General features: G+C 39.3%; 1 protein-coding gene across 3 annotated transcripts in view; it reads right to left on the bottom strand.

The window, feature by feature from the left end:
* Nucleotides 1-2,996: 2,996 nt before the first annotated feature.
* The window catches only part of R3HCC1L (R3H domain and coiled-coil containing 1 like), a 78,996-nt gene continuing 68,164 nt past the window's right edge, over nucleotides 2,997-13,828 (bottom strand). For all 3 annotated transcript variants that reach the window (XM_012767954.3, XM_012767946.3, XM_012767999.2), the window contains 2 exons: nucleotides 13,334-13,474; nucleotides 2,997-3,803 (listed from right to left, as the gene is read on the bottom strand). In XM_012767954.3, coding sequence (XP_012623408.1) covers nucleotides 3,736-3,803; nucleotides 13,334-13,474 — 209 coding nt within the window. In that variant the 3' untranslated portion in view covers nucleotides 2,997-3,735. The remainder of the gene's footprint in view (nucleotides 3,804-13,333; nucleotides 13,475-13,828) is intronic.

Below are 13,828 nucleotides of genomic sequence, written 5' to 3' on the forward strand. Positions count from 1 at the left end.
TATGTAGACAGGTCTAGTAGAATGAGACAGAAGACTATGGAGAAAGCAGAAGAACATTCAATTTAGTTAAGGATAGAACCCAGAAAAGAGCACCATCCCTGCTTGAATGTGGCTGTGATATGCTCTTGCTCAGGTGGCATAAAATCCAATGGTCTTCTTGACATGATTCTTGAGCTTTTCTCCACTGAGACATACTTAAGAGATGATCTTACAGGTCTGACACCCTAATGCCAATAAAGGTTATGACTGCTACAAAGACAAGACCAGCTGTGCTTATGTATACTTCCTAGCGCACTAATTCTACCCCTTTTCACTCCCACTGAGCTGGGGACTAGGGTGCACAGGGCACATATAATATTCATGGCAGCCCCACTACATTTCTCTAATCAGCTATCAGCTGACTGTCTGCTTCCCAATTATTCTCCCCTGGCTCAGTGCTGAAAGGCAGGTTAGAAAGGTAAGGGATGAAAGGTAGGGGCAAGAAAGTAAAACCCAAGGACTGTAAACTTTTATAACTGAGACTGCAAAGCCAAAGTAAGTGGTAGCAGATGGGGCAGATTTCCAACAGTACTCCCTTCCCCACATCACAGGAGCTAAGACCCCCTCCTTAAGGAATAAAAAAAGACATATTCTGGGGTACCCTCTAGGAATACAAAGAAGTGTTCTCTTCCTTCTCCCCGACATTCTCTCTTCTCAACTCCCTCATCTCCTTCATTAGGCAGAGGGAGTGCTGTATTTTGGCATGGCAGTTTAGGTAAACAAGGGAAGGACTGATTTCCTGTTGGACCCAGCAAACATACCCCCAAACAACAACAACATTATATTCACACATGCAACTAATGGTCTGTGAAAGAATGTGCAGCTAGCAGGGCAGCGTGTGGTGACTGATGACTAGATCCAGGCAGGGAAGTTACCCACAGCTTTTTGTTGGATCTAGTTTCCAAGAATGCCAGAAAAAGCAGGCCAGGCAGACAGCCACTGGCTCTGGTCTCAGTCTTGCTGCCCACATCACACGTCTGATAGGTGTAGCAACTTCTAATTCTTGGAAAAAGCTATACAAGGGTTGCACTGTTATACCTCTGAGTTGAAAGGGCAGGACATGGGAAGACTGATGGCTGGCATGACTTATAACTAGATGAGGAATGCTAACAGAATACCAACCAACCGATTCCAGAAAGAACCGAAAATGTCAGAAGACTTTCCACCTCAGCATAGTTTAGCCTCAGGGAAACTAAAGTGCTAAGAATCTCAGCTTACTCTTCAGAAGCCTAATTTACCTTTATTCTACAAAGACGTTCACTCTATGAAGAGCATATTTGAACTCATGGGAAATGTACTATTATAAATTTCAGGTGATCCTGGGATTTAGATGTTCAGCACATATGAAGCAACATATATACATAGCAGAGTGTATTAGCTGTCTTCCCAAATAACAAAGGAGCCCGTGGCAGCTACAGGTGGTCTCTAGCTAACCCAGCTTGTAAAGGCCTGGTTTAGATATGGCTAAGGATTTGATTACCATCTGGACAAACTTGATATAGTCTGTGCTGGGCCATGGCAGGACCTGTTATCTCTAGCTAGTATACATCAATCCCACTACTAGAATAATATAACTAAAAAGCATATCCCCTACTAATGGTAGAAGCAGTTGCACTCCCTAAGTTTTAAGTGTTGCCTGAAAAAAAACTGTTTGGGTCTGGTTGTAAGAATTAATCTGAAAGAGGTGGCTGATTTTTAGCTGAACAAAAAGGATGGGCTATAGCATTAAAATGAGAACCAAAGTAACTTCTTGAAATTATGAGGACTATAACAAAACTGGGTAAGAAATATGCGGTTGTATGTTGTCACTAACAATGTCCCTAAAAGCTATAATGTTGTCAGAAAGGAGACTACCCTCACAGGCAAATGAGAGGAGCATTCATGTATTGTTTACTGTCCAAGGTTACTCTTGGCCTTGAAGAATCAAAGTAGAGCAAAGGTCTGGCTCAGAGGTACACCATTAACATGAAGTGTGGCTGCAATTCCCTACATTTCCTTTCAAATGCAGCCATGCCATTCAAATGGACCTGCCTATCTTAGAGAAGTCTGTTCCGTGAAGACAGAGAGCACAAGTCCTGCAGCTATAAGCCAAAGAGAGGGGCATTGGACAGAGGGTCAAGAGAACAACTTATTTAATCCCCAAACTTGGCATGGAGTCACTGAACATGAATAAGGGGCACACAGAACCAAGAATGAGAAAAACAATGCTGAGAAACTGTGGGAAGGCTCTCAGACCTGAATAGCAGGAGGGATATTTGGGTCAGAACTAAGACCCAAGGACAGTGTCATTTAAGAAACATTCAAACAGAGCCCCATTCCACCATGTTCTAGGCAATGCTAATAATTCATCATTGTCATGGGCACTAAATCATTAAAAAATGAGGCTGTTGCCCTAGTTGAAAGCACAATAAGACACTTTCTTGCCAAGTCAGCAGCTTAAGGTCTAGTGCTACCATTTCTTCAGTGCAGAACTACTTTCTAAAAACACTGAGAATATATATATGAGATGATGGCTCTGACTTGCCCATGTCCTTTAGGAAATCTCTTACTGCCGAAAGGTGTTTATTTTATCCTGCCTGCTCGTCATTGTAACAGATAGTCTGGTGCTGCTTGCCAAATGCCTCTGGCACAGGCTGAGAAGCTCATACCAAAAACACACTGTGTGCCAGATGTCTTCTGCAGGATGTCAGATTTGACAGAGATGGCAAAAGGCAAGAGGCTGGCGTGGGGGTGCACAAGGAGAACAAGAAAAGGAACTACCACATATCAATCCCAGGATAGTCATTTTTGCAGTATACTCTGAGACAGAGAGATGATCAGCTCTCTACCCAGTAGGGTACAATAAAAGCAACAAATCCATCTAACCCATGCACAGCATTATAGGCATGAAGATAAGAAGACAGCTACCCTCCTATTTCTTTGTGGGAATGACAAAATTGACAAATAACAGAGCAATGTATGTCATAAAACGGGCTTTAATGTCTCCCTCTTACAACATGATATACCTGCTTAAACTGGAACTGGCACACAGCTCCCAAAGGCTGGCTTACTAAGAAGAATGAAGCTGGCATGACCCCTGGCTGCTGTGCAGCTGGAAGAGCCCCAGGCACTGAGCTCATACAAACTCTAGAGTCTAAATATCCGCATCTGCTGCAGTTCATCAACTTTGGAGTTCTGGAACCGGCAGTGTAGCTTCTGTGTATACCCAGTACACCAGACACTGTTCTGTCTCTTGGTATTAACTGCTCCCTACCCGCCCCCTCCCATGCTCCCCATACTGCTTCTCTCAACTTTGTTAGGTAGTAAGGAATGCTCTGTCTTTGTAGGGCCTAAATCTCCCATCATTGCAGGTTTGAATCCTCTGTTCTGTTTTGTATTTGTTTTAAACATCATGGAAGTGTGACCCACGCTAACATGACTTGCCCTGTCCAGAGGACTCTTGGAAGTCACACCTTCCATGTTTCTTCCTAGCTGATGGCTCCCTGCTATTCCCACCACAGTAGAGCAATTCCAAAGAACTGCATTTAGGAGTGAAGACAGGAGTCTATCTTCTTTCGATACCCTGTCAGTCCTTGTCTTGATCTCTTTATCTCTATAACATACACATCTGCATGTACACAGAGCTCTGGAAGGATCCTCTTATCTGAAGACTATGGAAACATTTTCTGATTCATGGAATTATCCCTGTCATTATGTTCAAACTGCAGACTGGTCTCTGCCTTCCCAGATGTCTTCCCGTTGCTTGGCTTCCAACCGTTTCCTCTCTGTAAATAAGAACATTGTTAAACATGGTTGTATACTTCACGTGACCAATGACTTTCCCTTAATCCAAACTGCAAAGCAAAATTTAATCATGAGACAAGTGGGTATCATGGGGCCCAGGACCTGGGCTCTCTTACCTGATTCCCAGAGTTAATACCTTTAACTTTTCAAGTGCATTTTTTTTTTTTTTTTTTTTTTTGAGACAGAGTCTCGCTTGTTGCCCAGGCTAGAGTGAGTGCCGTGGCGTCAGCCTAGCTCACAGCAACCTCAAACTCCTGGGCTCAAGCAATCCTGCTGCCTCAGCCTCCCAAGTAGCTGGGACTACAGGCATGCGCCACCATGCCCGGCTAATTTTCTATATATATTAGTTGGCCAATTAATTTCTTTCTATTTATAGTAGAGACGGGGTCTCGCTCTTGCTCAGGCTGGTTTCGAACTCCTGACCTCGAGCAATCCGCCCGCCTCAGCCTCCCAGAGTGCTAGGATTACAGGCGTGAGCCACCGCGCCCGGCTTTTTCAAGTGCATTTTAAGTAGAAATGATACTACCATAAGTCTTTACATTTATTGCTATATAACAGAAAGAGAAAGATCTGGGGCTAACAGAAATTAAAAGTATACAGAATAAGTCAGAATCTAGCAGAACGACAGATTCTAGTCTTGCCTATACACATTTATTTTAATTCTACTTTTTAACTGTGTTTAGTGTGTCAATATAATTGCCCATTATTCCCAGTTTACTGCTCTTTACAAATATTTCAATAGGGATCAAGAATATGTATTGATATTCTTCTTCTACCATGTTGCTCAATGGAAATAGTAGCCCCTGGGCTAATCATATCTCCCCCTCTACAACCTTATTGAAAAAGTATTTCAGAGGCAAACCAAATTTCAATATTTTCAGAGCACTTCCCAGAAGCCAGAAATCTTCTGGAATACATAATCCCAATATGGAAAAATGACCTCATATAATGGAGGAAAGCTAAGGACTATTTCTAAGAACAACAACAACAAAAATGTATAAATCTAGGTAATCCACCTTCAATTTTAATATAGAAGCTTGGGTCTCCATTTAACACTTTCACCAAGACCTGAGAAAATACAGACCATTCCTGGTTTAGTGGCCTAAGCACTTCGTTAGGTGCCAAAATGCCAGTTCCGGCTGCATGGCTGGTCCTTTATCTTAATGCCACAAAATGGTGAAAAGCCTAAATCATTGATGATAAGCTTAAATGCTTCCTTCCAAGGGCTATTGTTCCAGATTAACAATGGCTGTAAAGATTTTCCAAGTCATGAACCAGGGGGATTACAGAAATTAAGGTGAGTTTAGAGTTAACACTTGCTATTTTGACATATCTTTCCAAATCAGCAGAATCCTTTACAAATTCCTATACTATATTTGACTGTACTTTAAGGGTAAAGAAGTTGGTTAGGAAGCTGACTGGCACTTGGAAATGTAAGAAAGAGAAATTCACTGCTATTTGGGCACCATCTTGTGGCATTATCTGAATACAGCAGCAAAGTAACATGAGGCAAAAAATGGGGGTCAGCAAATTACAAACTGAAAGCTGGTTAACACAGTGTCCTGGGACGATGGCAGGCTTGAACTGGACTGAGATTCTCTAGGAGACAGCATAAAGGATAACTGGCTTGTCTAAAGAATTCAGGATCTCTTTGGAAGGTAGTGAAGTTTTGATTCTTATAAACATGAAGAAGTTAGAAGGGAGTCTAAGAGCAAAGCCTTCAATGAAAGCAATCAAAAACTGGTTCCAGATTCCAAGCAAAAGTGAAGAAACCAGAAAAGTGAATTATTAGAACTCAAGTTTTTCAATAAGACATGAAACTTAATTAAATCATAAAGGTAAGATAAGAAGTTATAAGAAAAGAAATCCAGGAGCAATAGAAAAATATGACTGGCCCATAATCCATAGTTCCAAAATCAAAACAGTTCAGAAAATAACATTCCTTTTTTTTTTTAAAGCTTATGGCCAAAACTGATGGATGATGACAAATCTAACCTGAAAGTATATGAGGCTGTTTATAGTCTTCATATATCCCATTTAATGTGAATAGCCATACACTTTGCTACAGAAATATTTAATATGTTTGATTTTGGTGTTATGAAAGTGAAACATGTTATAAATACCATATCACCTTTCTAAAATCTGAAAAGTTCAGAGTTCTGAAGCATTCCCTACCCTATGTTTGAATTTGGTGTTGTGAAACATACTATAAATACCATATCACCTTTCTAAAATCTGAAAAGTTCAGAGTTCTGAAGCATTCCCCACCCTAATGCTTTTTAATAAAATACTGCAGGAGTAAATTCTGATGGTAAATCATATGAAAAAACTAGTAAGAGTAGGAAGACAAATTGAGAAGCATAAAGCAACAGTGAAAATACAAGGCATACATTTAAAATATAGAACATGAATAGAGAAATATAGGTTAGAATAGGATTTAAAAATAATTTCATTTTAAAGATGAGGAAATGGAAGTTTTGAGAGCTTACGTGACTTGCCTAAGGTTACACAGTCAGTGAAGGAACTGAAGCTGGAACCCAGGTCCTCATTTTTTTATTTTTATTTTTTTTGAGACAGAATCTCGCTCTGTTGCCCAGCCTAGAGTGCTATGGCACTAGCCCAGCTCACAGCAACCTGGAAATCCTGGGCTCAAGCTATTATCATGCCTCTGCCTCCCAAGTAGCTGGAACTCCAGGTGTGCACCACAATGCCCGGCTAAGGTTTTCTATTTTTAGTAGAGACGGGGTCTCATTATTGCTTAGGCTCATCTCGAACTCCTGAACTCAAGCAATCCTGCTGCCTGAGCCTCCCAGAGTGCTAGGATTACAAGCGTGAACAGCATGCCTGCCTAGGTCCTTAATTATTAACAAGTATTATCTGAAAATATCTGCAAAGGAAAAAATGTGAAAAAATACACTGACAGAAAGATAAAGCAACATGTTTTCCTTTTATTAAAGAAACAGGAAGGCTGGGCGCTGTGGCTCACGCCTGTAATCCTAGCTCTTGGGAGGCCGAGGCGGGCGGATTGCTCAAGGTCAGGAGTTCGAAACCAGCCTGAGCAAGAGCGAGACCCCGTCTCTACTATAAATAGAAAGAAATTAATTGGCCAACTGATATATATATAAAAAATTAGCCGGGCATGGTGGCGCATGCCTGTAGTCCCAGCTACCCGGGAGGCTGAGGCAGAAGGATCACTCGAGCCCAGGAGTTTGAGGTTGCTGTGAGCTAGGCTGACGCCACGGCACTCACTCTAGCCTGGGCAACAAAGCGAGACTCTGTCTCAAAAAAAAAAAAGAAACAGGAAAGCAGGTAATAACTGATAAATCACATGAAAGAAGGCTCCTATTAACTTTGTCTCCAACAATTAAAAAGGAAACTGAGTAAAGAGAAAGCCCAACAGCAGCATAAGAGCAAGAAACTAGGGGAGAATAGAAAATTTAGCACAAAACAATTAACCTAAACATTCACATAAGCTGGTCTTGAAGACTTTCATTCCCTGATATTATAAATAAATCAATAGAAATGACTATATCAAATGAGTTGATTAAAATCATGGTACAGTTAGTTACCACTTCTAAGGGAAAAAGAACTGAAGACTGAAAAAGGGCCAGTTTGATGTCATGTAGAAAAGAGAGGGGAGGGGAGGGGAGGGGAGGGGAGGGGAGGAAGGAAAGGGGAGGGGAGGAAGGAAAGGGGAGGGGAGGAAGGAAAGGGGAGGGGAGGAAGGAAAGGGGAGGGGAGGAAGGAAAGGAAGGAAAGGAAAGGAAGGAAAGGAAGAGGATGTAAATGTAAAGACTTCCAAAATTTGCCTCTACACCTAAGAAAAACTCATCACAAAATCCACTTGTGGCCACCTAGAGATTAATAATCAAGATGCTTTGTAAAGAACACATCTGGTCAAACTAATCTATTATAATTGCTTTCTTTTATGAAGTAACAGACTTGGTTGATCAAGGATAAGTAAGCTAGTAATCTCTTAATTTTAGCAACGTTTTAGATTTTAAGTTTACCAAATACTTATATAATCATCAATATACTGGAAAAATGTAGTTTGGACCACATAAGGGAGCATTTAACTCTGGAGAACAGAACAATTACCAATGTATTAAATCTCAACATAAGGAACCATGTATTATTTTAGCGATAGCTGGTGACCTGGTCAGTTAGTCTTAGGTTAACATTTTCATCTCTGATCTAGGCAAAGAAATTAAGTTTAATACTAAAAATATGGGTAAATCCTGCATCTCAGAAAAAAAAAATATATATATGTATGTATATATGTATATATATATATATATCACATTGGCCGGGGGCAGTGGCTCACGTCTGTAATCCTAGCACTCTGGGAGGCCAAGACAGGTGGATCATTTGAGCTCAAGAGTTCGAGACTAATCTGAGCAAGAGCAAGACCCCATCTCTACTAAAAATAGAAAGAAAGTAGCTAGACAACTAAAAAATATATATATGAAAAATTAGCTGGGCATGGTGGCACATGCTTGTAGTCCCAGCTACTCAGGAGGCTGAGCCAGGAGGATCACTTGAGCCCAGGAGTTTGAAGTTGCTGTGAGCTAGGCTGATGCCACGGCACTCTAGCCTGGGCAACAGAGTGAGACTTCATCTCAAAAAAAAAAGAAAAAATTTTTAAAAAATCACATTAAAACAAAAGAAAATGTAGTTAGAAATGAAGGGAACTTCAGACATTAGGGGAGAAAAGACACTAAGAAAATACTCTAAGACCCAGATTATGAATCAGCAATGGAGCACTGCCTTTTAAGGCAGAATAATGGAGAGCCTAAAAAGGATTCCAGAAAGTAGCGATTATGATTAAATTTGTTTTATTATAGTTGAGGTATCATATAAAGATGGTTTTAAGTTGTTAGTGTAATTAATCAAACTAGGTAAAAGGATTATTATTTACTTACTCTTGCCTTTCAGGCCTGTGACCCAAAAGATGGCCTTTAAGAACTAATTAGGCTGGGCATGGTGGCTCATGCCTGTAATCCTAGCACTCTGGGAGGCCGAGGCAGGAGGATTGCTTGAGCTCAGGAGTACAAGACCAACCTGAGCAAGCGCGAGATCCTGTCTCTACTGAAAAATAGAAAGAAACTATCTGGACAACTAAAAATATATATATATAAAATTAGCTGGGTATGGTGGCACATGCCTGTAGTTCTAGCTACTCAGGAGGCTGAGGCAGAAGGATTGCTTGAGCCCAGGAGTTTGAGGTTGCTGTGAGCTAGGCTGACTACATGGCACTCTAGCCCGGGAAACGGAGTCAGACTCTGTCTCAAAAAAAAAAAAAAAAAAAAGAGAAACAACAACAAAAAAAGAAACAAAAAGAACCAATTAATCACATACCCCCCAAAAGTTGAATGGAAAAAAAAATTACAAAATAAAATTATAGTAGGCATTGACAATGAGAAGGTAGCTTATTTTGAGGGGAAAAGATAGCTATCTCCAATTTTAGGTGGCAATCAACATGTGAATAAGTGGAACATGAGAAATTTTTACACATATCCATGAGTTTGGTCTTAAAAATGTGGCTTTATCATTTAATACGAATCACTGGTTTAAAACATGTGATTAAGTGAAATACAAAGCACTCAAGAATGATCTATAATTCCATTTCCCACTTTTAGTGTAGATCTAAGAGTGGCTCCGCATGCTACTGGACCAAAAGATATTTCTCCCATGTTTAGAGACTAAATACTAAAGCTCCCTTCCTCCTAATCTATATGATGTGCTTTGCTTAAAATGATTGGGGTACTTCCTTCTCAATTCTTCCAAGAGCTTTAAATTCTGAATCTTCTTTTTAAGGACAAAGGCATACACCTCTCATTTAAAAAGAATATCAAAAGTATGGTGAAAAATCTAGCAGGAAACTATTTAAAACTCAAAATCATGAATTCCAAATTCATTATTTAAGAGGGTTTTATATGCCACATCTAACTCTGGGTTTTATAAAGAAAACCATTGATGGAAGACTGAGAAAGCGTTCAAATGGAGTCATGAATAAGATTTATGAAGAAAAATTAAAGTAAGCAATGTCATTCATGTATTCCATCAATGAACATGTACTGAGTATCTTTTTATGTCCCAGGCACTGTCTCAGACAGCAGAACTCTTCAAGTGGGAGAAGAAAGCCTGGTAGAATATATATTTTTAATAAAAGTACCTACACTAGGATACTATATAGATTTTAATCCCTTTGCTTAATTATGGTAATGGCCATGTCAAAACTCACCAAGAATGTCATGACTGATTTAGTAATACCTGCTATATGCAATGGATAGGGAACCGCAGTATATAATACATATTTGTTATTACTAGCTCATATTATACTGAACACTCAATTCCCAACATAAACAATAATATCCTGAATTTGTAAAGCACTTTTCTAAACATCTTTACATATGTTAACTTATGTTGTGCTCAAAAAATTCTTCATAATTAGGTAAGAAGAACATTACTTTTACTTTGTTGGAAACTAGGGCACAGAGAGGTATAACTGACTTATCCACGGCCACACAGCTAGTTAATAGCAAAAGCTCTATTACAGCCTAGATTCCCTCATTCCTAAATGATCTGCCCCTGATTTTTATAGTTAAAGGTTGTTAACAGAGTGGTGTTTGGATGTTCTCTATTTCTACTTAGAAAAAAAGAAGAGGAGACTGGTTTAAACTATCATGTAGATTTAAATAGAACTAAAGACGATTTTTCTGACAGTGAAAAGCTGCTAACCACTCATACAGGTAACTAAAAAGAAGCTTTCCATATTTCATTCTCTGGAGACTTAAAAAAATTTATATATTTTTCAGAGATAAAATATTACCCCATCAGTCCTTCATGGGGAATTACAAAGTTATAGAACAAACATAGGTTTTAACTAGAGAGGCCTATATTCAAATGCTTCCTCTCATTTTACCACCTAGATGACCTTAGGACAGTTATTTAACTTCTCTGGGCCTGCTCTAAACTTGAGATAATACCATTCTTCACAGCTTTATCATAACACAATACCATCATATGTTACATTGATTGCTTGGAGTTTCTTTCCAGTCCTTTTAAACAACAAAAGCCTTTTTATGGTTCTTAATCTAAAAATCTTTAGAACTGAAGAGGAAAAATGACTGCTTAAAATACCTAAAAGAGGTACATATTTTCTTCCCTACTCAAGACAGATATACCCACTAGATTAAAGAGAGGAACAAAATCTTGCCATCTCTCTAATTCTCCTAAATAGAGAACACAATGTTTTACACAGGACAGATGCTCAGTGAATGCTAAATAGAGTTGACAGAATATAGGAATTTTAAAATAAAGAGTAATGACAAAAAGCATGCACTGGAATCTGTGCTGGATTCACCATATAATGATACTGCTCCTATCACTAATAAAAACAGCAACAGCTAACACTTATAGAAAAGGAACAAGAGAGTTCCTACGGTTTTTGAAGATGACTATACATCTTTCATGGATTATCTCAGTTGATTTCCATTTTATGGATTAGGAAACAGAGGCCTCCAGAGAGTAAGTAATTTGCTCAAAGTCACACAGCCAGTGAATGGCAGACCTAAGATGTGGACCCCGACAGTCTGATTCCAGAGTCTATAATGCTATCAACTATGCTACATTGATCCTTCCTTGTCCAGTGGAAGAAGAAAAGATTTGGAACAAAAATATCTTCTGCTTAATACCTAAACAGTACTTTTGCTTTCCACAGGAAAAAAAAATCTTTAAGTAAGAAACCTTGGGCAAGCTCATGCCTTGGGTAGGCAAGCTCATGAGTATGTGACCAATACAGAAAGAGGTCAGAAAGAGATACATCAGGAAATTTTCCAGATGCATCTCATCAGATATGAAGAATGGGAGAGTTCTGGAGCATAATAAAGGAGGAGTCCTATATAATCCATATAGCCTAAGCACCAATAGGTAGAAGGAACTTATCACAGTCGGTCTCTATTCACAAATAAAGGCCTTCTTTAGAAAATAGTGTATCTTCTTAGCCAACAGTCTCGTTTATAATTGCATCAGTGAAATGTCCTTTGTACACCTAGACATTTAAAACAAATACTTTAAGTGGAGCTGCATGCTGATGTGCCTCCAGAGAAAGAGAGGGGAATACTCAAATAATATCCATGTAAAACAACTGCTGCAGTATGTGTAGAGATATAGGTGATATTGCACCCATAGGGAAGCATGATACATTGCAAAAGGATATATATTTCTTATATATATGGTGTATATATATATATATCACTATTATGCTTTATTGATCTTTTGAGATAACGGTGGCTATCACATAGAAATCACTTTCCTCAGAGATAACCAATTAATAAATGGTTAACAATATTGCACATTCTTTTTTAATCTAGTTCTGTTTTGCTATCTATAAAAGCCAGAGGAATCCTCTTCTGTTTCTATAGTCTGTAAGAGGCCTTTGAGTGAACAATTCACTGGGAAAAATCAAAACTGCCTCATTATAATCATTAAGGTTTTGAGACTTAGTTGGGCTCAACTCTGAAACTCTAGCACCTGCCACGACACACATTGTCACAGTTATCTGACCAGTGCAGCTGAGAGCCTGCAAGCTGCCTGCTATCACCAAAGCAGAGAGGACAGGAAGTATTAATGGCCTTGTTAGACTGGCAATAAACAAGGAGTTTGAAACTTCAATTCATTTAATGAAAAAATGAAGTTACTTTTCAGTAAGTAGAATTTTCGGAATAAATTGCCTTCACAGATTCCACAGATTGTAGGCTAAGGGAATGAGGCTGTCTAAAGCCTGAAGGTTGATAAAAAGTACTTAAGTGCCAAGCTGGAGTCCCAAGCCTTTACATACAATTCAACAGCCTATAAAGGGAGGAGATCGATTTTAACCTCAACTCCAAATTATAAGAAAAGAAAAACTCTGCTTGTGGATCAGTGGAAATATTTCTTTGAGTGAGTGCTCTTGGATCCTGGAAAATAATCAGAAGACAGGTAAATCTAGATATACTCTAATGGAGCCACTCAGGATTGTCTTAAAAAGACAAAAATACCTCCTACAGTTATTAACATTGATGTCAGCTGCTGGCTTTTCCTTAATTTGTCTTTTCCTCCGATCTAAACTATTTGATAACATCATGGCAATATCATGGTAATCACAGCCCAGTAAAACTACAACAAACAATGTTTTCTGCCTAGAAGACTATTATGTCTTCACAGGAAAAATTTTCTCAGAGTTTAGAGCAAAAACTATAGAAAAAGCCATGGATGAGCTGAGAAGGCCACGCCTCTCTTGGAAAACAACAATAGGAGCAAGGATTAGGTGGCCTTGGAGTGTGGAACAGGCAGACAGATTTTGAAATGTCTTCTTCCTGATTATAGGGCATAAAAATTTCTATACACTTGGGAGGCTTCTAGGAAATGGAAATGACAAAATAGAGTGGGCTTCATTTTTTTTTTTTTTAAATATGTGCCTTTACAGTGAGCTCCAGAGGGACTAGAGAACACTATCCCTTCAACTCACCTCGGGCTTCCTGCAGTTTCTTGAGCTCAGCTTCCCGTTCTGTTTTGTTCTGCTTACTTCGAACCCCAAGGGCACTGATGACTAACCTTCTGGCCAGGGCTGCTGAAGTCTCAGGACGCTCCTTTGCTGGCTGGAGGAACTCTGAATGGAAGAAAGGGAGGGAGTAAAGAAGAGAAAGCACTCCAGCTCCAAGTGATTTAACTCAGTAATTAACATACAAAATAGACTAACAAGGGCTGCATCAGCAGTAATTAATACAAGCCTGATAGATGATGATCAGAGGAAATTAACATGGCAAAGCACAAACAACCCTGGTTTCATTATCTGCATTAACACAATTTCTTACAGTGACTCTATCAAACTGCTAAACACAGAGGTAAACTAGGTAGGGATGTCATCAGAAACTGGTTGTTGCATTGTTTGCAGTTAGTATCACACACTCTCCAAGTGGCTACTCAGATGCCACTTTTCCAACATGGCCATTTCTCTTTTCTT

The sequence above is a fragment of the Microcebus murinus genome, chromosome 14, assembly GCF_040939455.1.
Source record: "Microcebus murinus isolate Inina chromosome 14, M.murinus_Inina_mat1.0, whole genome shotgun sequence".
In the NCBI taxonomy this organism is placed as follows: domain Eukaryota; kingdom Metazoa; phylum Chordata; class Mammalia; order Primates; family Cheirogaleidae; genus Microcebus; species Microcebus murinus.